Source organism: Taurulus bubalis (assembly GCF_910589615.1).
Source record: "Taurulus bubalis genome assembly, chromosome: 11".
Lineage (NCBI taxonomy): Eukaryota > Metazoa > Chordata > Actinopteri > Perciformes > Cottidae > Taurulus > Taurulus bubalis.
Window position 1 is genome coordinate 10,472,164 of NC_136599.1, and position 24,848 is coordinate 10,497,011.

General features: G+C 39.3%; 2 protein-coding genes across 2 annotated transcripts; one reads left to right on the forward strand and one right to left on the reverse strand.

Annotated features, from left to right (window-relative positions):
• Positions 1-6,837: 6,837 nt before the first annotated feature.
• LOC306743577 (transmembrane protein 269-like) lies at positions 6,838-15,025 on the forward strand. The gene is made up of 7 exons (XM_079226105.1): positions 6,838-6,961; positions 7,893-7,936; positions 9,008-10,545; positions 10,756-10,853; positions 11,977-12,120; positions 12,206-12,406; positions 12,715-15,025. The coding sequence occupies exons 3-7, from the start codon at positions 10,505-10,507 to the stop codon at positions 12,822-12,824; spliced, it is 594 nt and encodes a 197-aa protein (XP_079082231.1). The 5' UTR covers positions 6,838-6,961; positions 7,893-7,936; positions 9,008-10,504; the 3' UTR covers positions 12,825-15,025.
• A 5,277-nt stretch (positions 15,026-20,302) lies between these two features.
• On the reverse strand, positions 20,303-24,620 carry LOC306743974 (tyrosine-protein kinase STYK1; the record flags this gene model as incomplete). Its single annotated transcript, XM_079226534.1, is given in 10 exon segments — positions 20,303-20,403; positions 20,982-21,076; positions 21,173-21,390; positions 21,562-21,645; positions 21,733-21,806; positions 21,809-21,844; positions 21,847-21,880; positions 22,061-22,242; positions 22,401-22,536; positions 24,402-24,620. Coding segments are annotated over 10 exon segments (1,179 nt in total).
• Between the last annotated feature and the right edge of the window lie 228 nt (positions 24,621-24,848).

The following is a 24,848-nucleotide window of genomic DNA, read 5'->3' on the forward strand; positions in this document are numbered from 1 at the left end:
CTTATTGCCAAGTCAATTATTATCATTCTATTTTCACAAAGACATCCAGGTCCGATTGATTTAAAACTCTAAAGTTCTCCTATGTGAATGTGAGAACCCTGTAATAGACAACCTGACCATAGTGCATCCTGTGTCTTGCCCAGCACATGCTGGCATTGACATATCTCTGTGTAAAAGGTTTTTCCTGTGGAACAATGTTTATCCGCATAGTCACAGTCTAAATCAGCGGTCCCCAACCACCGGGCCGTGGCCCTGTACCGGTCCGTGGGTCTCTTGGTACCGGACTGCACAGAAAGAATGAACTGCAACATCAGCTCTCAGCAAGTGACTCTGCTTCTGTATGGAGAGGTCTAAGACAGCCTAAAACCCCCTACCCCATGAATGACCTCCACCTGGCAGGCAAACTGAACGAGTTCTACTCTCGCTTTGAAAGACAATGGAGCAGTCCTGATGCCACATCGTGAAGGCCGGTTCGTGAAAATATTGTCTTAGACGAAACCGGTCCATGGCTCAAAAAAGGTTGGGGATCGCTGGTCTAAATAACAAAAAAATAACCTTGCTTATCTCTGAATTAAATACAAATACGTGGTGAGAAAAATGTTCAATCGCCTGCTCTCTCAAGAATAAGAAAACATCTTCTTTATAACATTCATAATGCCAAACAAAACACACTCTTGTTTTTGCTTTAGTCAAGTTTGAATGTGTTGTTTCCCCTCAGTGTCAGAGCAGTGCCGAACACAGTGGCTGAATAGTGACGACCCGTCAGAGGAGGGGGATGTGGAGTCCATATTTCAGCTTCTGAAAACTTTCCCTGGTCAAGTCTGTAGGAACCCAATCAGCATTGAGGCCAAGTCAACCAGTGGAATATCAGCTGAACTCACTGGAGACACCTACCTCTCGTAAGCACGTTTTTTTTCAATCATACAACTTTTATTCAGTGCCTTATCCGACTTTTATAATGAGTATTTTTATCTTGCTTGTATTTATATTCCAGCTACGATGTTACTTTTGGATTTGCATGCATCAATGGAAAACAGAGCAGTAAACAATGCAAGGATTATCAGGTGATACTGACCTGTCCCTCAGATTTCTGTCAGGGTAAGTTTTCATGTTGATTTATGACTTTATCCTGTAAAGCTATTCAGTTTTGAGAAAACATTCAAAAAAAAACTCTATATTACAGCAAGGCCTTAATATACTATGAGCCTTATTGTTGTATATATTGATGAAAAATAAATATCACAACCTGTAAAAACAATTTTAAATCTCAGAATATGTCTTTATCTGTTCAATGTTTTTCACATGTTGGCAGGCTGCAGGACACGCTGGTTCAACATGGACAACCCCACACAGCGAGGGGACTATGAGATCCTCTTCCAGCTGCAGATGTTATATCCCACTCAGGTCTGCTCCAAGCCTGTGGCCATTGAAGCCATGACAGTGTCCGGTGTCCCTGCGCACAAGACTGGAGATGTCTTTCAGATGTGAGTTGTTGTACAGACGACGACACTACCTAAGTGTTGATGGATAAACAAAAACTTGCATCATAGAAGTCTGCAGCGGCACATGGAAATTATATTGTGTAAATTGTAATGTGAAGATGATGACGCATTTGCCAAAAGCAATGATGTATGGATTCGAGCCTGTAGAGATGAATAACACCAAACTGCATGAATAGCAACTGGGAAAAGCACTGCGGCGCTACATTGTTATGAGTTCCAGTTTTAAAAGAATAGTTAGACTTTATGGGAAATACACTATTCCACTTGTTTGTTGACAATCAGGTGGGAATATTGATGCTACCTTTATGTCTGTATGGTAGATATGAAGCTACAGTCGGCAACTAGTTAGCTTAGCTGGATGCGGGGGGAACAGTTAGCCTGGCTATTTCAAGGCTTAATTTATAGTAGTTAATTTTTAAAGGACCTATTATTTCCTTTACCTATATAAAAAATGGGTGAAATAAGGTTTACATCAAACTACTGTTTTACATTTACTGCAAGGGGAAAAAATATTTAAAACATAAATTCACACTATCAGCCATTGATTATGGTGACTTTATATATGCATGCGAATTCATCTTCTTTGGAAGGTTCAGTATGTCAAGCTGCATTACGTATGTGTCTTTCATTTGGGTTTCACACACATCACTACAGTTTGTATGAACGCTGGTTTGTCCTGCTTCTAAAACCATAGAATGGAACACTGATACCTTCTCCTTAAAAAAAACACATTACACAATTTTGGTTGTCTACACTGTTCCTGGAACTGGTACCATTTTTTATGAAAGGGCTTTTAAAGTTTTTGGACCCTCATCTTGGTGTGAGCCACAGAGACATATTAAACTAAATATTTTTTTAACCATGGGTCATTTTAAAAACGGGATTAAGGATAACTTGATGGTCACTTGTATGTGACCATTTTGGGCCGGACCCTATTGTAAAAGAGAATTTTGTTTTGTGATTTTGTGCAGATGAAACGGACAAGTTATATATATATATATATATATATATATATATATATATATATATATATATATATATATATATATATATATATATATATATATATATATATATATATATATATATATATATATATATAATACTAATTACTAAGCTTTAGAGGTGCTTGGCAGATTTTGTAACCTGAAGACAGCGCCTGTCTTTATGCACAGCTAAGCTAGCCAGCTGCTGGAGGTAGCTTTGAATTTACTGTATAGACATGGAAGTGGTGTTTCACAAAATGTTGATCTACTATACACCTTTTAATGGGTACTCCGGTGATATTACAATTGTTTAAATAAAATTGTTTTTTTAATAGTTTTCTTACTGTATGTTTTGCAGATATGACGCTAGTCTTGGCTTTGCCTGTGTGAATGCTGAGCAGCCTGGTGGAAAACACTGTCAAGACTACAAGGTCCGCCTTACATGCCCGCTGGCTTTCTGCACAGTGTAGCCTATCAGTGCAACATGTGTAATGTCTGATACGCCAATATATCATGTCATCAACCTATATCATATTCAATACGTGTTGCTGCATAGTGCATTGTGTCTTGTTACTCTTTATTTAATAAGATAATTTAGTCTTATTCTCAATAACATAGTGTCTCCTCAGGATTTTTTTACATTTAACCAACCAGTTATAACTCATCAAAGGTTAGCATGTTAGTATTCAAATGTTTTTATTTAGTTATGCTTTACTAATATTCTTAATAATTGTGACTTTATGCAATCATTTTGTAATGTTTTTTACCTCAGCAAAAGAACATTGCAATATCTTACCATAAGTCAGTGGGTGTAATACTAATTGTGGTGGTACATTATACACAATATAAAATAATACAATATATAAAATAACTATGGGCTCTGTTTTAAAAGAAACATTGATTGTTGTTATTTTTGCTCAAAGGAAATTAAAAATGCAAAGTGTTTTTTGTTGTTGTAATTGTTGTTTTCTTAGTTAGAACATTAGCCCTCATCCTACCATCTTTTACAAAGACTACCAACTAGGGTCTCTGGGGACCCCAAGAATAAACAAAAAATAAAAAAACATCCATCATAAAAAAATGTTAATTTATTTCTTCACATGATCAATTATTTAAATAATATCATCTGAAGAAAAATACAACAGAGTATTGTTATTTTAGGACAGGTACGGTTCAATTGCATATAGTGTTCAATGTAAATACACAGAGCACTAAAAGCACAAACTAAAACAGAAAAACAATGACAGGTCATCATTAGGACTACATTGATTGACAAAGTCATGACAAATAGGAATGATACAATAAAGCACCTGTTAGATATGACTAAAGGTTTACCTCTGGGGTCTGCGGGGGACCCCATTGGGTCAGCGGTCTGTAATGGGAATTTTATATTCTTAGTTGTAGTTTATTTTCTACAAACCTTTAGTGCAAATCATCTTCTGTCAAATGTAAATGGGATACTATTCCCGTAGCTGTTATCAAGTAATCAATCACTTCTGTGGACATACATTGATAAGGAAAGGAAGAAGATCCTTTAAACTAGTCCTTTGTTCTAGCATCCACCTGAAACAACATGCTCCTTTGTAAAAACCTTTCCGTTGATTCCTGTTTATAAATGCCTATGTAAGATGTCACTCCTCAGTGCATCCTCCATTGTGACTCTGCGTAACGCTGCCTCTTCTTGCAAGAATAAATGATTTCATAGACAAGTTTATTTGTATATTCAAAGTGCTTCACATAAAACCAATAAAAGCATCAAAACATAATGCAGAGAAAACAGGATTTAAAAACAGTTAAGAAAACATTAAAACAGGCAAAAAGCAAAATAAAAAGCTGCAGCGTTCTGAATCAGCTGCAGCTTTCTGATTGACTTTTTACAGAGGCCTGTGAACACACTGTTACAGTAGTCAAGTCTACTGAAGATAAATGCATGGATAAGCTTCTCCAAATCCTGTTGAGACATACAGTGCATCCGGAAATTATTCACAGCGCTTAACTTTTTCCACATTTTGTTATGTTACAGCCTTATGGAGTCCACTTGTGCTAAATCCGGTGGATTTGACATGATTTAGAAAGGCATACACCTGTCTATAGCAGGTCCCACAGTTGACAGTGCATGTCAGAGCACAAACCAAACCATCAAGTCCAAGAAATTGTCTGTAGACCTTCGAGACAGAATTGTATCGAGGCACAGATCTGGCGAAGGGTACAGAAACATTTCAATTCAATTCAGTTTATTTTATATAGCCCAACATCACAAATACAAGTTTGCCTCGTAGGGCTTTACAATCTGTACATATGACATCCCTGTCCCGGGACCTCACATCGGATCAGGAAAAACTCCTCCAATAAAGATAGTAAAAACCCTTTCACAGGGAAAAAAAGGGGAAGAAACCTGAGGGAGAGCAGAGGAGGATCCCTCTCCCCGGATGGACAGAAGCAATAGATGTCATGTGGCCAGAATGAATAACGTAACGGAGTTACAGCACATTCAATGAATATGACAGAAATTATTCATATAATGAGTAGTAGGCATGGTCCATGATCCAGATAGCCACGATCCATTAAGCAGAAGGAGAGAGGAGGGGCATCAGCAGGGCCATGGCAGCAGGCAGGACCGGTTCCAGGCCGGTTGCATCAGCAGGGCCAGGGTGTTGTGTGTAGAATGTTGAGACAAAACATGAATTTAATGCATTTTGGAATAAGGCCATAACATAATAAAATGTGGAAAAAGTAAAGCGCTGTGAATACTTTCCGGATGCACTGTACATCCTCTAACCCTTGATATATTCTTCAGGTGATAGTAGGCTGATTTTGTAATTGTAGCTCTGATGTGTTTCTTCGCAGCCTCACCTTTCTTATTCTATAAGTTAGGACAGGAATTGAGAAGGCTAGCTTCATACAGGGCCCCGACTGTTCCTGGATATAATCAGTGGTGTCATTAGCCTTGTAGTACGGACCTAAAAGATATTAATTTGGCAGTCTACTCCATAACTTAAACCGTTATGTCCAGTCTACTCTGTAACTTAAACCGTTATGTCCAGTCTACTCTGTAACTTAAACCGTTATGTCTAGTCTACTCGGTAACTTAAACCTTCATGTCCTGTCTACTCCGTCATTTAAAACCCGCTTCACAAAGACAGGATGTTGGAAATGGAAGCAGGGTTTTCAGAGCTTTTTGGCGATCTCAGGATATTCTGCCTTGATTTGAATCCAGAACACAGGCAGAGTTGAAACGTAATTTTAAATTTCAGTTTTGGGGTAACGTATCACTCTTGGGTCAAGAGACTCAGACGCACAGACGGATGTGTCCTGTCATTTTTAAAATAAAACATCTTTCCGACATTTTTTTCATTCATTCTTTCTGTGGGCCGGTACAAAGGGGACCCACGGACCGGTACCCGGTGGTTGGGGGCCGCTGGGTTAAAGGATTAAAGGTTAAAGGATTAAGCGTGGAGTATAGTCAAGGAGGGGATAGTCTGTTTCTAATAATATATGTTAATTAGATACCCATTTAACAGTTCATGTGTTAACTCGTTTTTAATGGTTGCCTGATCCCCAGAACTGTGACTTTTAGGTCAAACATTATAGTTTGACTCTCAAAGGCTAGTGAAGGGACTTCCCAACTGCAAAACTCCCAATTTATGACAATTAAAGCTTGTTTTGAGGCAACAACAACTTGAACGTTGCTTGGTTTGTTTGTTCATACTTCCTCATATATAAAGCAGTAAGAACAGTTACAGCAGCACAAAAACAAATTCCACTCATGTGTGCTTGCCGAATTATTTTAGAGCACAGCTTATTGTTGGTGCATAAGTGCATTGTAATTCATGGGGTATTCATGAATATGCAAGAATGTAGCTAAAATACCAACTTCTTCCAAACATAAAAAAATAACGCAATATTGTAGGCTAACTAAATGTCAGAAATATTAGTTTACTTTATTCCTTTGACGATGTATTGTAGTTTGTTATTGCATCAAAGATGAAAAACGTATCACTCTTATAGCTGAAATACGTTGTATATTTCTTTTTTTCTTTTTATTAAACGACAAAAAAAACACATCAACACGTACAAAGACCAGATGGCCTCTATTTATCGGCTCAAATGTGTTCAAAAACAAATTGTAATGTACAGATAACCTACAAAATGAGAAGGTTTGTGATGCGACCGTAAGCTTAATGTAATAAAAGAAACGAGACGCAATAGCAGCGTCATTTCCGGTGGAATATTCCAGCGGATTTATCCTTGGTATTTAAAAGGACGCGCTGAAAGCCTGACTGTGAAGTTGAAAGGTAACGGTCTATGTTGTGCATGCAGTAGTAGGCGTTGCAACTCAAAATACGGAAGTCAGTGAAGGGACAAAGAGATCAATCGCGTGAGAAAGAAAAGGAAAGACAACACGCTCGTGCGCGTTTAACGTCTACGTCATTGGATTTATCTATACTTTGTAATCTTTGGAGATCCTTTCAGGTAAGATGAGACAATAAGCATGTGTATTTGGTACCTGTATGTCCATCATCAAGAGTGAATATAGATATTTGTAGAACAAAATATAGGCCCGCATCGCATGAGTTAGATTGTGACGCAGTTACAATCTCCAGTCTATTCATGCGGGGGACGTCTCTAAATATCTTCACCATCAACTATTGCTGAGGGGAAATTTACGAAGCAATACTGGCTAGAAGGATATTCTATATAAGAAGAAATAATATAATCTCGAAATGTTCAATGAAAACAATAAAAAAAAAAAAAAAAAAAAAAAAAAAACATGGCAGCAAATTAACCAACGCAGGACCACTTTACAACAACCATATAATCACAGTTTAAATGATCTACCAACGCACCTGTCTAATTGTATTACCTCTTGTAATTTGGTGCTGGGATGTTTCAAGAGGGAAAAAAAGGGTGTGCGATGACACATGTATTTTAGTTTTACAGGAGAGGTGCGGTACTCACCTTTTACTTTACATCATTTGGTTTTTATATTCTAGCTGGTGATATTTTTGTGCGTCACAAAAGGGCTGGTGCTGAGTAAAGCGTAGACCAGCAAAGTTTCAGAAGCAGAATCACATTGGGGAAGCTAATAGAACACCTATGGGTGAATTTTCTGACATAAAGCCAATTATGAATCTGAGATTTCACAATTATACTTTCAACAAAGGCAGGAGTGATTGTTGCGCAAATGCAAAGCATGTAAGATTTGTCCAAATCTGCAATATAACTGGTAGCAGTATAGCTAAATGCGTAGGCATTGATAACCCCACATCTTGTGAAGGATTTATTGTGGCATGATTGTGTACCTTGTTTTATTTGGTTATGTTCATATAGTGTAAATGTATCTATCATGCTTAAACAATCTGTGGTTTAATGGCATAATGCTAAAATGTTCTTTATTTTACAGCTGTGAGCCAGAGACAATCATGATCCTGCTGTCTCCCTCCTCTGGTAGGTACTTCTTTCTAAATTTCACCTCATTAGTTGGATTATTATTTACAGGGGTGCCAGAGGTCAAGCCTACATGCAGGTCTGCTTGAAGCGAATTGGGCAGGAAAATAAGCACAAATGTGCTGAAGGAATTTTAAAGATGCTTGGACCGAATAACATTTTTGTAAAAAATACCAATACATATAGCATGAAGTAAATAAGAGGAAGTTATGATATGCAATTATTATAAATAATGTGCAGGTATAGACATCAACAGTTCAAATGATTACAATACAAATGCATTAATCTACACTGTATATAGTCCACACAGATTGAGGATAGTTTATTATGATAGAATGTTTTGTTTTTGATATTCACTCGTTTAAGTATATCCTGTGAATTACAGAATCACAAGTCCCATCCAATAGAATGTACAGGAATACATGTTTAATTACTGGTGTATACTATTTAGAATTAATTGCAATTGTATTGCCTTTTCTCCTTGACTCTGTGTCATTATCACAAAACACAGTTAACGCTGTGAAAATGTAAATATTCTATATTGTTCGGTTAGTTCAAGCCAGCTTATCCCTGTTCTGAATTGTTTTCCTTGTTTTCATTTAGTCTTAAAAGCTGTTACTAGTTACTGTAGCATAGAAGACAATTACATAATAAGGGCCTTCCCATCATGCCTTGCAGTCAGTAGGCAGCGATCCAGAATTCGAGACCTGCTTAAAATTGACTGTCTCTGCCTTTATCCCCTTTTTTATTTGTGACCAAGACTGTGTCTTAAGTGGTTAGAGCAAAACTTGGCAGTGAGATCTGCAACCTCCCTGACTTTGCACATGGAGCTACATGTGTTGCCTCCTTAATTGTATTCACTGTGACTAAAGTTAATGAACCTGACTATTCCATTAGCAAACTGCATTAACTGATGTGTTTGTTTACCCATGAACAGTTTTCAGATAACAATCCAAATGCCAGGTTGTGAATTGTTTTAAAATCCCAAATGAGAAGTAGAAAGCATGCTGTCAAGTAAAAGTGTAAGTTATTGTTGGCTTTTGCTGTGTCTCATACGCTGTTTTCTTTCAGATGAAGAGTGTCTTGAACTCGCCTGGCTTTGGGATCACAGGAAGTTCAGGGTGAAAAACACTTGAAGGGTTGCTACTGCAACATTTAAAAATCTTAAAATTTTGCAGGTCATTTATCTGTGCATTCTGTCTTGGACAGTACTATGACTTGAGAGAAAGCAATAAACTCACAAGAGAGGAGGCAGACAGGAAACACTGGTTTCTTTGTTGCACATCATTAAAAAACATCACAGCTTTGTGGGGGGAGGAAGAGGCTTTTGGATGGGGCGAGCCAGACATTCATTTTACTAACAGCACTTTAAACACACAAACAGTTACAATTGGCTTTGTACCCCAATGCAGTTTGGTATTTTAGAATATGTGTTATTAAAAAAATAAGGAGAGGTTGTAGATCTATCTTGATACCACAATCCCCAGTAACGCTTTAGCTACAGTGATATTAATAGATTTGAATACTGAGCTATGCGAGTGCTGCTGCCAAGTCCTTATCTCAGGTCACGACCACGTGTGATCAGGCTAATAGATCTCACGTCTGGTACGTGTCTATGGAGTAGATCCAACTCAATCTCACTCTAGCCATTGGTGTATGTGGTAGTCCCCTAAATGTTCATAACTTGTTTCCCACACCAGTATTTGTGTGTATTTGACCCCTAATGAGATTACTATTGAGCGCTAACACTCCACATGCATCCTGTTCAGATATGTATCCTTTTTGATGTTTTTCCTTTTCAAATATTATCCATTGATATGAAGTTTTGAAGTTTATTGCATGCTGCTTTTAGTTAAAATGTTATAATAATGTTTATTGCATAGACATAACTGATAATGTAATGAGTAGATAATGTGACACTGTGATGTTGCATGCTATAGGCTGCGAATGAATGAATGTACAGTAACAAATGCATTTTAGTGATCTGAAAGTGGATGAATGTATCGTAAGGTCGGTCTTCGTCCAATAAACATACGTCTTGGTAAGTGATGCTTCTTTTACATCAGACAGAGGAATCACTTTTGAAGTAATATTTTGTTTAAAAAAACGTAAAAGAAACACACACACACATATGCTACAATATCTTGCCATGTGTATTCCCACTAGATAGTGTACAAAATATTGTATACATGAATTAATAATATATAAATTCATCATTCTTCTATAACTGGTAAAGCATGAAGGATACTTTCAGAATCTTTATACATTTTTCCTTTCACTTGACTGAAGTTTGACTCAAACTGGGATATCATTAAGTTATCCCGAATTTAGACACCTTCATCAAAAGGTCAGCTGGTATGGTCACCTGATGATAGTAGAGATTTAGCTTTTAGCTTTAGCAGGGCAGGGGTTGTTGACATAACACATACAACTTCTAACTGCTGTTGTTGTGTGGTCTAAGGTCTCTTCCAGTGTACCAACAAGTTCTTTCTGAGCGATGACACCACAGGACTCCAGATCAAGGAGTTTGCCCGTAAAAATGCAGCCAATGCTCTGTCCATCGCTAACATGGTCATGGGCATGGCCTCCATTCTCAGCAGTCTAAATGGGTGAGTTTACATTATTAGATTGTATTATCTGAAACATTAGTCGGGCTCAATTGCAGGATGACCAAACTCTATGGCTCAGTTTAAACTCTAAAATAGACAAAACATAAATGTTTATTCAAATTAAGGATTTGGTTAGGGTTACTACGGACTAAAATAGGACTTTGAAAACTTGAAATCCTTCATTTTTATTAAAAGTAATTTTTTCTTCAGGCACCATCATGCTGCATGTTGGCTGGTTCTGATTGGCTACCTTCTGGATTTGGCAGATGGAGCGGTTGCCAGGCGACTCAGTGCCTGCTCTGCACTGGGTAAGTGGAGTGTTGTTGCCAGGAGCCGTTACCAAAGATAAACTTTGACTCAGGTGTTGGCTCGCTGCATAGTCCTTTGTCCGGACTTTGCAATCAGGCTGCTCAAAGTCATGAATAACAAGAACCAACAGAAGAAAACACTGCAACTGAATACTCTGGATAGTCTTACAAAGTATCCAATAGAATAATCATACATATTTAATGGTATGGAATTTGAGCTTTGTCAAATAGCATCTTTTTTAGCTTTTACCATATTTCTAATGACTCCACAATTCATACAATTTTCAGGTTATTGTATATGTGTGTATGGCATGACATTCCCATTGGCACCCAAAGCAGAACATAAGATGTGACTTGTTTTCAAAAGATCACAGCAATGTCAATAGGCCCAAATAGTGGTTTTTAATAGTGTCCAGTGTATAAGGTCACATTTTCTCCGAAGCAAAAAACGGCTCCCAGGTGCATCATCACAATACATCGTTGGCTGCACATTTCACGGGGCTTTGTGTCCCGACAGGGTTTTTCTGCATGACTTTGCAGGTGGATGTTGTTGTGTGCCCCTCACGTATTTTGTCAAATGAACAATCACTTTCTGATTAAGCAGCCTAATTCCACAGGATCACGCCCCAATTGTCTATTTTATCCCTTTGCTTTGGCTTCTCTGCATATCTGAAATTGCTAAAATTGTTGACCCTGGGCTGTGGAATTCCACCTCTGTCATTTGAGCCGGGGCCTGAATCACCTCATCCTCATCTGCTGAAAACATGCTCTGTGCTGCTGAGGGATAAAGAGATGAGGCAGTGGAGAATGTTGTTGACAGAATGGCTGCCCTTTGGGCGGACTCTGATATTTCCACTTGGGGATTTTCGCTCATACACAACCCTCTGTCGGTAACATTGCCAGTGACCATACCGGAGAGATGACAACATATCAACACTTTGATAGAATTTAAACTCATGACTAAATTACTGTCGGCTTTAAATAAGTGTAATAATAGAACAGTTGGCGCTTACTAGTAGCTCTTCTAAAGCCAATTATTCAGGATACAATTCAGTCCAACACACTTCATATCCCCTTGTGAAATTCACAGAGACACAGTCTCATTCTCATTTGAATTTTTCAGGTGCGAAGCTAGATGATTTTGCTGACTTCACGACCTTCGGGATTGCCACTTCATTGCTCCTAAGGACATCTGACCTGCTGGACAACATCTTATGCGTGTGTTACGTCCTGTCTGTGTTTGTCCGCCTGTGCTTCTTTACAAGCGGTAAGTTCCAAAATATATAGTTACTGAATGCGGTTTTACAATTTTAAGGACCGACTGAAGATGTGTTCTTGTTTGGTCCCTATAGGGATCCCCTTCATGTATCGCGGCCTGCCCTGCATCTACTCCTCCGCCATCCTGTCCAGTGCCTCTCTGCTGTCAGGGGGAAACCTGGCTTTGCTGCGTATCATTGCAGTGGCCATGATCCTCTTTATGATCAGCCAGAGCTTCTACCCCCATGACAGAATACTGGAGTCCCAAGCCTGGAAGAAAGGAGTCTACGCTGGAGGTAAAGCCATTACACAATACATACATTATGATTCACATCTCTCTTGGACAAGAGCTAATAGTAATGATTGCATATGCCTGAGTATAATTCATATAAGAAATGCTGCATCAACTCAGATATCAGGTACAACATTGAGCAACATGGCTAGATGCCGCTACCCCATGCAGATATGTGGTAGCGGCATCTAGCCATGTCAGTATTTTTGGTGATTTTTTTCTGCCAACACATGCTGCTGTTGAGTTTGTCAATTTGTCAGTGCTTTTACTCTTTAACATCTCACTACACTTCTATTTTTGTGTTATTTTCAGGAGTTGTCATGGTGTTCTGCTCATCCTTCCCCCCTGCATGTGTGTACTATCTGCTTTGGTCAGTCTCCTACATTTTGTTCCCAACATCCCTTTGGAGCAGCAAAGTGTAAAATGGGTGCTGGCTTTGTCCAAAACTCCCATGTAGGTTAGCCTCTATGGCCCATCTGGGTGAACTGAGGCTTCCAGACTGCTGCTGCTCCCTACTGCCATGGAGGATCCAAGCTGAAACATGCTCATGTTCCACAGACGAACACTCGCTCTATTTGACCTTTATTTTGATGCAACATCTGTAAAACAGAGCCTAGATTCAAGAGAGTTAGAGTGAGGGATGAAAAGTGCATTTTAATGTCACTGAAGTAAGGATGAGCCTTCATGCTGTCTTTTGTCTGTGCTGCATTTTCAGATGTCAGATGGCTTGTTCCACAAAAGTTCATCTCCCGTGTAATCTCTCACTTCAAAATTAACCAGTCTTTCATCAATGTTGTGAACACGCAGCAGCAGTGCACATCATTTTATCACAGGATGATGTCAAAAGAAATTATTTCAAACTAAATAATTACATATTTTTTATAGATTTTTGCTTCTAATTTGGTTATTAAAATATTTTATCATCTAATCACACAGGATTATAACTCTTATTATGATGTGTCTTGAGCATAGCTTAATGGGTAACTGTTTGATTGCTACAGTACGTAGGTAAAGCCTTTAATCAATCATATACAAGATTTCTCCGCAGCATTTTATGAGATTCAAATTCCATGTCCTTTCTTCTTTATAACACAATAACGGGCGTTCATACAGCACTTTCACCAATTTTGTGTTAACTGTTAATGTTTGTATCAGGTTTGATGTCACATCACTTTCACAGTATTCAGGTCAGGATGTGGGTTGCCTCGTAATCCACCTTTTCCATTTTGTAGGGGTCTAAAATCCAGTGACTTACAGTAAGAAACGTTCGAACGTAATGGTGCAGTCATTCCTAATATTAGATTTGCTTTTTGAATGTTTTCAAAATGCTTCTATTTTTCTTCTGTGTCATTTTATTTGGTCATTGTATGTGTTTGCCTCTGTTTTAAGAGGCATTGCAGTTTAAATAGTAAATCCACACTGGACCACGTCTATGGTAGCCGTTAAGTTGAGATGGAGTCAGAAATGCAACAACATGTGGGGACACATACAGCAGTTTTCTGCTTTGTGATTCAATGTGAATTTACCCTTAAAGAGCAACACACGGGCTACCCTCGCTGCAAGTTCTGCCTCCACCTTAAAGGTGTTGTAACATTGCACTACATGACCATTTCTATTGGTGGAGATGCATTGACACGTAAGACCCACGAGGAAGTTTCACAATGTGTAATTATGCCTCCGTGCATTACGTGTGTGACAAATGCTGAAATGATACAGTATAACCATATTTAATTTTGAACTCCATCTGAAAATGGTCATCTTTTAGCTTGTAATCTGAGATGTCAACTTTAGTTCAGTGATTTTAATGATAGCTTTAATGATTTTAACCCTCTTTATAAACAATATCAGAACCCGGACGACATGAACTTTTGTATAATTTTTTTAATGTATTATTCTACGAGGGTAGAGTTAGAAAACCCATAGAATGCTAACACTATGAGTTATCTAAATGAGTTTCCCTCATAGAGTTTTCTGGAGGGAAATTAAAGCAGAATTTTCTAAATAAAAAAAAAATGAAACAGAAGGCCATGTTTTCTGGTTCTGATATTGATATAAACCCATTGTGGTTCTTGACCTGGTTACAATAACCAAAAAAAATCTCAAGTGTAAAGTGCATTGTTGGGCTGGGGCTGTGGCTGAAGTTTTATATTCCAATAAAGGTCATTTGATATCCTTATTTTTTTCTGGTAATTAAAAAAAATGTCTATATGCAATAACCACATGGTATTGCCTATTTTTGTTTACTCCTGTGTCAAATGAAATACTTGACAAAGAGTACTGACTATTTTCCCATTAAATTCAGAACTTTAGTGCAAAATCATCAAATCATCTGAGAAATTGAGTTGCTATGTGCTTGTTATTATCGATTTAGACAACAGTCGTGTATCATGATATCTCAATGTCTGTTTTAATGATGATTTGATTGCATTCAAAGACAATGAATTATCTTACTGAATTATTGCCCAACCCTATATTCAGACTGAACACAAATCTACTGTGGTACATTCTGCTTTCCTGTGTGAGTGTTTTGGTTTTCAAACTGTAAAGCTACAGTAATGTACGCATGCCAAGAGCATTACAAATACAAACATTGTACTGTGCCCAATGATTAAAAGAAGATCTTAATGAATGTGTGCTTTTGCTTTTATTGTCCATACATTTTTGACAATCAGGAGTTTATAATGAAATGACTTGCTTTCAATGTCATGAGTTTATCATATCATTACATACAGTTGTATATAATATATATTTAATGGTAATAATGATAATCATGCAATTATGTTGTTTCCTATTAGTAGGTGTTGCCACATTTAGTATCACATGAGACTATGAGAGCAGTCCTGCCTTTCTGTTGTACTCAAAAATGCTTTATGGTGGCCGAGACAGCTCTGTGATAAAGGAATAGTTTGACATTTTTGGAAATACAGTGAAGTCGCTTGTTGCTGAAAGTAAGATGATTATATACCATTCTCATGTCTGTCTGTAAAAAGGCTTGTGTGTAGGATTTATGGTGATCTATTAGCAGAAATGTAATATAATATTCATAACTATGTTTTCATTTGTGTATAATCACCTGAAACTAATAGTTGTTTTTCTTATCTTAGAAGATTGACCTTTAGCATATGAGGTCTACAGGTTTCTAGTCCTTTCAGTAGCCTAGAAAGGACAAACAAAACCCGGGCTGTAGCTGGCTTGAACAGGAAGGGATGAGCAGATGGGTATTAAATTGGTTGCAATCTGCAACCAGATGATACTAATAATCCGACACACTGGACCTTTAAATTTGATGCTCCAGCCATTAGCCGGTTAGCTTCACGCAAAGATTGACAGCCTGTTTCTGCTCAAGGATAACAAAATCTGTCCTCCATTTTTAAGTCAAATAATGGAAAAAGTGTTTTTTCAGCTGAACAATTTCTTGGCCGAAAATAACTGTTTTGATGTCTTCCAGTCTGGCTTTCGTCAGCACCACAGTACAGAAACTGCTCTTGTTAAGGTTTTCAATAACATTCACTTAAACACAGACAGTGGCAGAACTTCATTCTCAGTATTACTGGATCTCAGTACTGCATTCGACACGGTCGATCATGACATTCTAATAGAAAGACTGGAAGTCTGGGTAGGACTCTCTGGCGCAGCACTTAACTGATTTGAATCCTACTTGAAGGACCGGCAATACTTTGTGTTGGTAGCTAATTACACATCAGAGCTGACAAGGAGCCTTGGTGTTCCCCAAGGCTTGATACTGGGGCCTCTTCTGTTCAACATCTACATGCTTCCACTGGCTCAGATTATGAAAAACAACAAAGTGTGTTATCATAATTATGCAGACAACACACAAATCTACATAACTACCAGGGGACTATAATCCCATGCAAGGGCTGGCTAAATGCATTGAAGAAATCAACAACTGGATGTCCCAGAATGTTCTTCAATTAAATAAAGATTAAACGAACGATGAACGATTGAAAGTCAGCGCTCAGCTTCAATCACTGATGTTAAAAACCACAAACCAAGGCAGAAGTCTATGTGTGGTTATGGATCCAGACAGGGTTTATGTCTCAACATGATTTGGTGAAACTTGTCCATGAAAGTATCTTCAGTAGACTTGACTACTGTAACGGTGTGTTCACAGGTCTCTGTAAAAAGTCAATCAGAAAGCTGCAGTTGATTCAGAACGCTGCAGCTTGAGTCCTCACTAAAACCAGGAAAGTGGATCACATCACTCCAGTTCTGAGGTCTTTGCACTGACTTCCTGTCCAACAAATGATTGACTTTAAAATCCTGCTGCTGGTTTATAAAGCATGCGGTTTAGGGCCTAAATACGTTTGTGATCTGCTGCTGCCTTATGAACCATCCGAACCCCTCAGGTCGTCTGGGACAAGTCTACTTTCTGTTTCAACAATCAGAACTAAACATGGAGAAGCAGCGTTCAGTTTTTCTGCTCCACATATCTGGAACAAGGTCCCTGAAAGCTGTAGATCCTTTTATTTCTTTATTTTGCTTTCTGAATGCATTTCTATGTTTTAATGAATGTTCTTAATTGTTTTTAAATCTGGTTTTCTTCTTGCATTATGTTTTGATGCTTTTAATGGTTTTATGTGAAGCACTTGTTGTTGAAATGTGCTATACAAATAAACTTTCCTTGCCTTGCCTCCTGTCCGTTTATCCACTTTTGGTTTTTGTATAAATTAAACAAATGGGATATTTTTTTTAATTAGTGAGCTTTAGATATGCTATTAGACGGATGTCGTGCTACCTTGGGACAGAGACATGTGCTAACAATGCTAACTAGCTTGCGGTAGCGTCATGTTAAAAGACAGACCTGAGAGTGGCATTGACTTCTCTTTAAAATTTTCACCGGAATGTGAAAGTTTTTATTTCCCAAAATGTCTATTTCTTCAACTATATATATATAATGCAATGGTACAATATGTATAACCATATTATCAGAGCTACCAACTCTCTTCTTCGCCGTGTGACACACGCTTTTGCATGTTTTCACACGCACTCACGCCACACAACCAATTTCTCACGGCCCACCTCCGTCATCAAGCGGCCCGGCCTCTGAGATCGCCGGCCACGACTATATTCTATGGCTCAGAGAAAACATTATATTTACTATAATACATAATGTTGATGATCACTGACTGATATTTATAGTAGTCCTCGCGTCCCTACTCACACTCATGGTTTCCACATCCAGCAGCATGCAACACTACTGATCGCGATCTGTATTCACATTCATGGTTTGGATGTTGCTTGCAGGTTTTCAGGATATTCTGCCATTAATTTAATCCAGAACACCGGCACTCCAGCAGAGTTGAAACGTATATTTTAGTTTCATTTTCGGAGTAACATTATCACGTAGCCTCTTGACATGTCTTGACTAAGAGGCTCAGACGCACAGACGGATGTATCCGGTCATTCTTCAAAATTAAATATATTTTTCGATTATTATTTTTTCCATTCTTTCTGTGTGGCCCGGGGATCTTACGTCACTCGCTCGCAGACGAAGCCACTTTTGAGTGTGATTCGACAGCAATTGGCACCAACGCGTAAACCTTTAAAGGAGTATACTGATGTTGTTTTTATTACCATGTGACTGCACACACAATATTTTTTTTTTATTTTTGCTTTTGGATAATTTCTCCCAATAGAGCAGTGCCAGGCCGAACTTCCAGAAATCAAATGTTGTGGGTGAGGCTAAATTCGGCTGGTACCAGGCTACATCTTTAGCATACCACCCACAAATCCACTAAAATGCATGAAATAACATCTACTTAAACCAAAATGTCCTGGGGGTCGACCATCAGCTATGTCTTTGCTTCACAGAATGTAACCAATGTTGTCCATCTCCAGTAGGCCGCCCCTATCAACAACTTTGGGCCCCACAAACCACCAGAATGCAGGGTACAACATGGGTACAACGCCAAAATAATTCCAATTTCCTGATATTTGAGCCACCAACGTGTGTGGCTGCGTGCGCAGCAAAATGTTAGTCACCCCCGACAGAATCTCACTCCAAGGTTTTTTGAAAAGTTGGCAGCTCTGATATTATATTTATATATATATATATATATACCTGTGTCCTTGCTGTGAACCCATAACGTGTCTTTTACTAAGAAATGGCTACTGGGCTTACACTTCCTATTGTTACCTTGTACAGGGTAAAGAAAGTTCAGACTATGCAGTACAAAGGAACTTGTGGTTGAAAAGGCTTGTCTTACTCAAAGCGGCCAGTCTCACCTAGAATGTGATCAAAACTGTCTAAAAACTAGGTGTGTGCGAACTGATAAACCTTTGTGGGTGCGACGGACGTAGGAGGTAACTCGTTGCTGTGTATACACTCACCTAAAGGATTATTAGGAACACCTGTTCAATTTCTCATTAATGCAATTATCTAATCAACCAATCACATGGCAGTTGCTTCAATGCATTTAGGGGTGTGGTCCTGGTCAAGACAATCTTCTGAACTCCAAACTGAATGTCAGAATGGGAAAGAAAGGTGATTTAAGCAATTTTGAGCGTGGCATGGTTGTTGGTGCCAGACGGGCCGGTCGGAGTATTTCACAATCTGCTCAGTTACTGGGATTTTCACGCACAACCATTTCTAGGGTTTACAAAGAATGGTGTGAAAAGGGAAAACACATCCAGTATGCGGCAGTCCTGTGGGCGAAAATGCCTTGTTGATGCTAGAGGTCAGAGGAAAATGGGCCGACTGATTCGAGCTGATAGAAGAGCAACTTTGACTGAAATAACCACTCGTTACAACCGAGGTATGCAGCAAAGCATTTGTGAAGCCACAACACGCACAACCTTGAGGCGGATGGGCTACAACAACAGAAGACCCCACCGGGTACCACTCATCTCCACTACAAATAGGAAAAAGAGGCTACAACTTGCAAGAGCTCACCAAAATTGAACAGTTGAAGACTGGAAAAATGTTGCCTGGTCTGATGAGTCTCAATTTCTGTTGAGACATTCAGATGGTAGAGTCAGAATTTGGCGTAAACAGAATGAGAACATGGATCCATCATGCCTTGTTACCACTGTGTAGGCTGGTGGTGGTGGAGTAATGGTGTGGGGGATGCTTTCTTGGCACACTTTAGGCCCCTTAGTGCCAGTTGGGCATCGTTTAAATGCCACGGACTACCTGAGCATTGTTTCTGACCATGTCCATCCCTTTATGGCCACCATGTACCCATCCTCTGATGGCTACTTCCAGCAGGATAATGCACCATGTCATAAAGCTCGAATCATTTCTAATTGGTTTCTTGAACATGACAATGAGTTCACTGTACTAAAATGGCCCCCACAGTCACCACATCTCAACCCAATAGAGCATCTTTGGGATGTGGTGGAACGGGAGCTTCGTGCCCTGGATGTGCATCCCACAAATCTCCATCAACTGCAAGATGCTATCCTATCAATATGGGTCAACATTTCTAAAGAATGCTTTCAGCACCTTGTTGAATCAATGCCACGTAGAATTAAGGCAGTTCTGAAGGCGAAAGTGGGTCAAACACAGTATTAGTATGGTATTCCTAATAATCCTTTAGGTGAGTGTATAAGGAAGCTTGTGTGATACAATACTTTTAATGAGTCACACCTGAGCCTGGTGGAAGTACCGGCTGTAAAGACACACCACCTGGACATTGATGCCAGTCACCTCCTTACCCAGCTGGCTGCGCTTCTTTGGCTCACACTACTTGTTATATATTTTGTTTGTTTCAGTAAATTTTGGTATTCTTTAAATAAATGTCTATTTATTACTTTTACACTTGTCTGGGCTCCCTTCATGCCTTTGAGTCGGGTTGTAACAATGAGTATATATTGCTAACACTACATCAGGGGATATATATTACTCTATGTTAAGTGGATCTATTTCTTACTAATTCACTTACAAAGGTCCTCCACAATTCTCTGGTCTCTTCATTCGATAAGATCCCTGTAGTGTTGGAAGCACAGACAGTGGCTCCAGCTCAGGGTATGGGGGAGAGCCTGAAATAAATAAATGGGACTTTTCTGGAAACATTTGAAGCTGCATCATCATTGTGTCATGATCCAACACTACAGATGGTAGAACATTTAGAATATGTGAAAAGGCTCAATTAGTGATGGCTTAAAGGGGACGTATCGTTAAAAAAAAAAAATTTCAGTGCTTGTGCACATACATTTGGGTATTTGGAGTGTCTACTAACTCGCATACTGTGAAATAAAACAACCTACTCAGTTTTTGTGGGCTGCCGGAATAAGAAAATATATGATTCAACAAGCCATTCCGATTTGACTCTCCATACACTTGTAGACTAATTGTAATATACTACCCCCATCTAAGTATTTACACACACGGCTTGGGAAATACCTTTGCAAAGGTGCATATATTTTAGCAGTATTTTTTGGCAGAGGTCCTTAAAAAGACAGGTGCTAAAGCCGAGTGCTTCAGACAAAGGTGGGAATAAAGTTATACTTCCATTAACATTTTTTCAACATTAAAGCAGCTAAACATGTACTAGTAGAAACCCACAAGTATGCGCCTCGAAATGAGCATATTTATACATTTATATAATATATTATACTTTCTTTTAAACTTTCAATAATATGAGTATAGATAACAGAGCATGCAACTTTTCTGATGGTAATCAGTTCATACAGTAAGATTCCAAATAACCACCTAGGGAAAAGAGTGAATGTGAAATGTTTTGACTCATATTGATTGTGATAGCTGTTTGTGCGTGTTTTGTTTTGTTAGCTATATCTCTGTCCTTACACGTCGCTTTGGTTGATACTGAGCTGCATCGTGATCCTCTCTGGAGCCTGCCATTTGAGAGGCACCTCTGCTGCCCTCTGCCTAATTGGTGGATCCATTTTGGGTCCTGTAAATACCACGCCCAGTCCAGATACCCGGGCTGAGATGCCTGGGCCAATTAAGATGTTCCTGTCAGCAACATCACCATGCACCAGCCTGTGCTCTGACATCAGGTAATCCTGATGGAGGGGCCAATTACAGCCAAACAACATCAATCTTTGGTTGAAATATTCATTCAAGAGAAGGGTCAACCTGCTGCAGTACATAGTGACATCAAAGCAAGACATCTAAATTGATCTTATTTAAGTTGTAGTTTGTTGGGAATAATCAGCCAACCAAAAGGGACTCACCAAGCCTTCTGCAACCTGCTTTGCCACCAGAAGCACCGACCTCTCAGAGAAGTTCAGCGATGGATCTGCAATGTCTGAATTCTTCTTGGGCAAAGAGAAACAATTCATCATGGTGCTCAATTTAGGAATTGGAGATGTCATGTTCAGGTTTCAACCAAAGCTGTGTATCACCGTTGCATTTGTGAAAGTCCAGAGAAAGTGAAGAAGGTTCCCTGGGCTGTAGGCCTCAAAGACGCTTGATCTGACATCCGCTGCACAATCTCATGCTTACACACTGTAGCCGGAAGAGGATCCACTCTGCAAACTCCTTAGCTTCAGGCTGGTCTTTATGGTGTTTAATAACAGATCCGTCAGCAACCTTATTCTCTGTTTGCAATTAGAATTGCAATACACTATATATCTAATTCATTCATTTGGCCCCTCTCCCTCTGAAAACACTGATGATTTCTTCACATACAAACAGACATATTTATGCTGTACCTCGGAGGCACTAAACCACCACAGGAGAGGAGCCTCTGTTCCTCTTCTTTAGCAAACCTTTACAAATAGGGCCTTGACGACCTGTCTGCCAACACTCTAGTTCCTCAAAAACAGACTCTCTGGGGATTTCCCAGGGATTCAAATTTGACTGGACCTTTGGAGTGCTTAGATATGCTACAGTCAGGGATACACTCTGCTGGCCTATTGAAAAACACAGCAATAACTGCAGGTTTATTGTGAATCAATGATATAGTAGCACCTGGTGTTGTTCTCAGGCACTAATTAAAAATAACTTCAGATTGTTATTGTGTTTTCAGTGGTTTTATACAGAGGATATATACCGTTATTGTAATTCATACCATTTGTAAAATGTGCTGAGGCGCCAGATTGTCTTGGTTTGTTCTTGTGGAGATTGTAGAAAATCAGAGCTACCACTAAAACTGTGCTCAGAGCTAACAGATAAGGGATGATGATGATTACAGCAAGTCTCCTCATCTAAAACAAGAGACGAAGGAAGAAACGTGTGGAGAATAGGAGGAGAGGAGTAGCCTATGAGTTTGCATTGCAATATTTGCTATGTGTTCACTCACTTATGAGAGGAACGGATGATCCTATCAGTAGGTGAGGTCATAAAAAGTTTTCCCCTGTGTATAAAGTAAAACTATTAAGTAACCAATACTTGAAAAAAAAAGTCCAACTGCGACATATTACTTTGACGTTTTCCTCCCTGACACCTGATGCTACAACGATCGAGCAAACACACATTCGCAACCTCATAGTATCAAATCTAACCGCAGCAGGTTGAAAAATCCCAATAAGAATGTTGTTTATCAGCTGCTTTTAGAAAATGGGCTCAGCTTTGTCTGGCCGCCTGTGAAGGCGCTGACCGAGGAGGTGAGCCTGAAGTTTGACTAAATGTTAATCATTGACAAATCCTCAAAAATGACATATTAACTAGTGTTATGATTACACCTCTGGCTGCCTTAACTGTTAACTTATTAAACTATATTGTGCGCACACAAGAGACTCAGTTGTTGTTTTTTAGGCTGCATGTGGAAGAGTATAGGCTCTGTCTCAGGGGCTGAATATAGCAAACAATCTCTTGGAGGTACAAAACCTCCTCGGTCACTTCAATCACTTTGGTCACTTTAATCACTTCAACTAGTGCAATATAAATACTTATTTTTTTTTTATTCGTATTATTACGTCTGTATATATAATATTGCTATTGTGGATTCTTTACTGTTTTTACCACTGTTTATCTATATTACTTTTTAAAAAAAATTTAATTTACTATTTGTCTCTCTACATGTGCACTTTACCTGTTTGCTGCTGTAATCCTGCAATTTCCCCACCGCAGGACTAATAAAGGAATGTCTTATCTAAATGACACCAAACAAAAGCAGATAGAAACAATAAAAACAAGGAAACAAAGTGTGTGTGTGAAAGTGCATATGCTGGTTATTATGGTTCTGATATCTAATTAATATTTAAAAAAATCACAATAAGTTTGATTATTGTATTATAGTACCATTACTATAGTACAGTGGCAGCAGTGTTGTCCTGGGTGCTTGGGATGAGATGAACCACCAGAGGGCAGACTTGCTCAAGAAATTGCCTCCAACCAGTAGCCGAGTCCTCAGTTCTGAAAGCAGGAAAGGTTCCATGATTTCAATAACAATGAAGCCAAATAATCACACCTTGTAAAATAACCACACAGAATAAATAACTAACATTTGCTAAATTGCTTAAAAACTGAAGGTCGGCTATCCCCAATTTGCAATCAGCATTTCCCACGTGAAAAGATGTGTCCCGGGGCTGGAAAGCTCCGCCTTTGGAAACAAAACCCCAGCGTTTCTCAATCACAATAGCCCCGCCTCTCGCCATTCATCATTGGTTCAACGAAGACACTTTACGACCGCCTCCCTAGTCTCTGATTGGACAGAAGCTCCTGCATCCAGGAAAGCAACACGGAAAAAGATCTAAAAAGTTATGGAGTGAAGCCTAATCGGATCACGTCTGTTGCATGGCTGCGTAGTGTTATTATTAGTAGCAGAACAGCGTGGAAGAGCAGCGAGCGCGTAACGGAGAACGAGCAGCAGGGCTTCAGTTTGCCACGGGTCGGATTACTGATCCGACCGAGTGCCAGGTATGTTTTCCCGTTTCCAAGGACTGCCTCTGCTGATGTCACCGCGGAGGGGGGCCGGAGAGGAGGACAGGTGCGCAGAGTAAAGTTGACTCCGGTATGCTCGGATGAAGAGCTGTCACTGGACCAGAGGGAGCAGCTCTTTGGGAAGTATTTTCTTTTTAAAGTAGTTTTTTTCTGGGCACTACGGTTGTCTGGTACGTGGAATATATACTCCACGCTTCTTCTTTTTTGTGGAACTCGCGGGCTCTCCGGAGCGCACAAACGGCGGGGCTCTCAGGATCCGTCCTGCTCTGCGAGGTCGGGAGCTGAGGAGGAAGAAGCTATTGTTTCTGAAGTGCACGTCGCTGTGAACCGGCGGGGTGTGGGATCGAGACGCACCAGAACCAGCACTTTCCGCTTCAATGCGACACTGACGCAGCTGATCTCTCATCCCAGTCGCAGACAGGTGATGCTCTAGTAATTCAAATGGAAGGATCGATCATCAACAGAGGGAGTGCGATCTGAGAAAAAAGGAGAGCATTTGTTCACCCGGGTATGGAATACAACACAAAAAATCCGCCTCAACTTCTCTCCAATCTGCGCTGATTTTCCCATGCGTCATTGCGTCCTAGGTTCAGAAGCGGGTCTTGCGTTGAAGGACACTCGTTCTTGGACTTCC

What these genes read in the sequence shown, in the direction of transcription:
- LOC306743577 (XM_079226105.1), top strand. Translation starts at nt 10,505, where the DNA reads ATGGTCATGGGCATGGCCTCCATTCTCAGCAGTCTAAATGG. An exon ending in CCTGTGCTTCTTTACAAGCG is followed by an intron (nt 12,121 to 12,205) that starts GTAAGTTCCAAA and finishes TGGTCCCTATAG; the next exon opens with GGATCCCCTTCATGTATCGC. An exon ending in GAAAGGAGTCTACGCTGGAG is followed by an intron (nt 12,407 to 12,714) that starts GTAAAGCCATTA and finishes TGTTATTTTCAG; the next exon opens with GAGTTGTCATGGTGTTCTGC.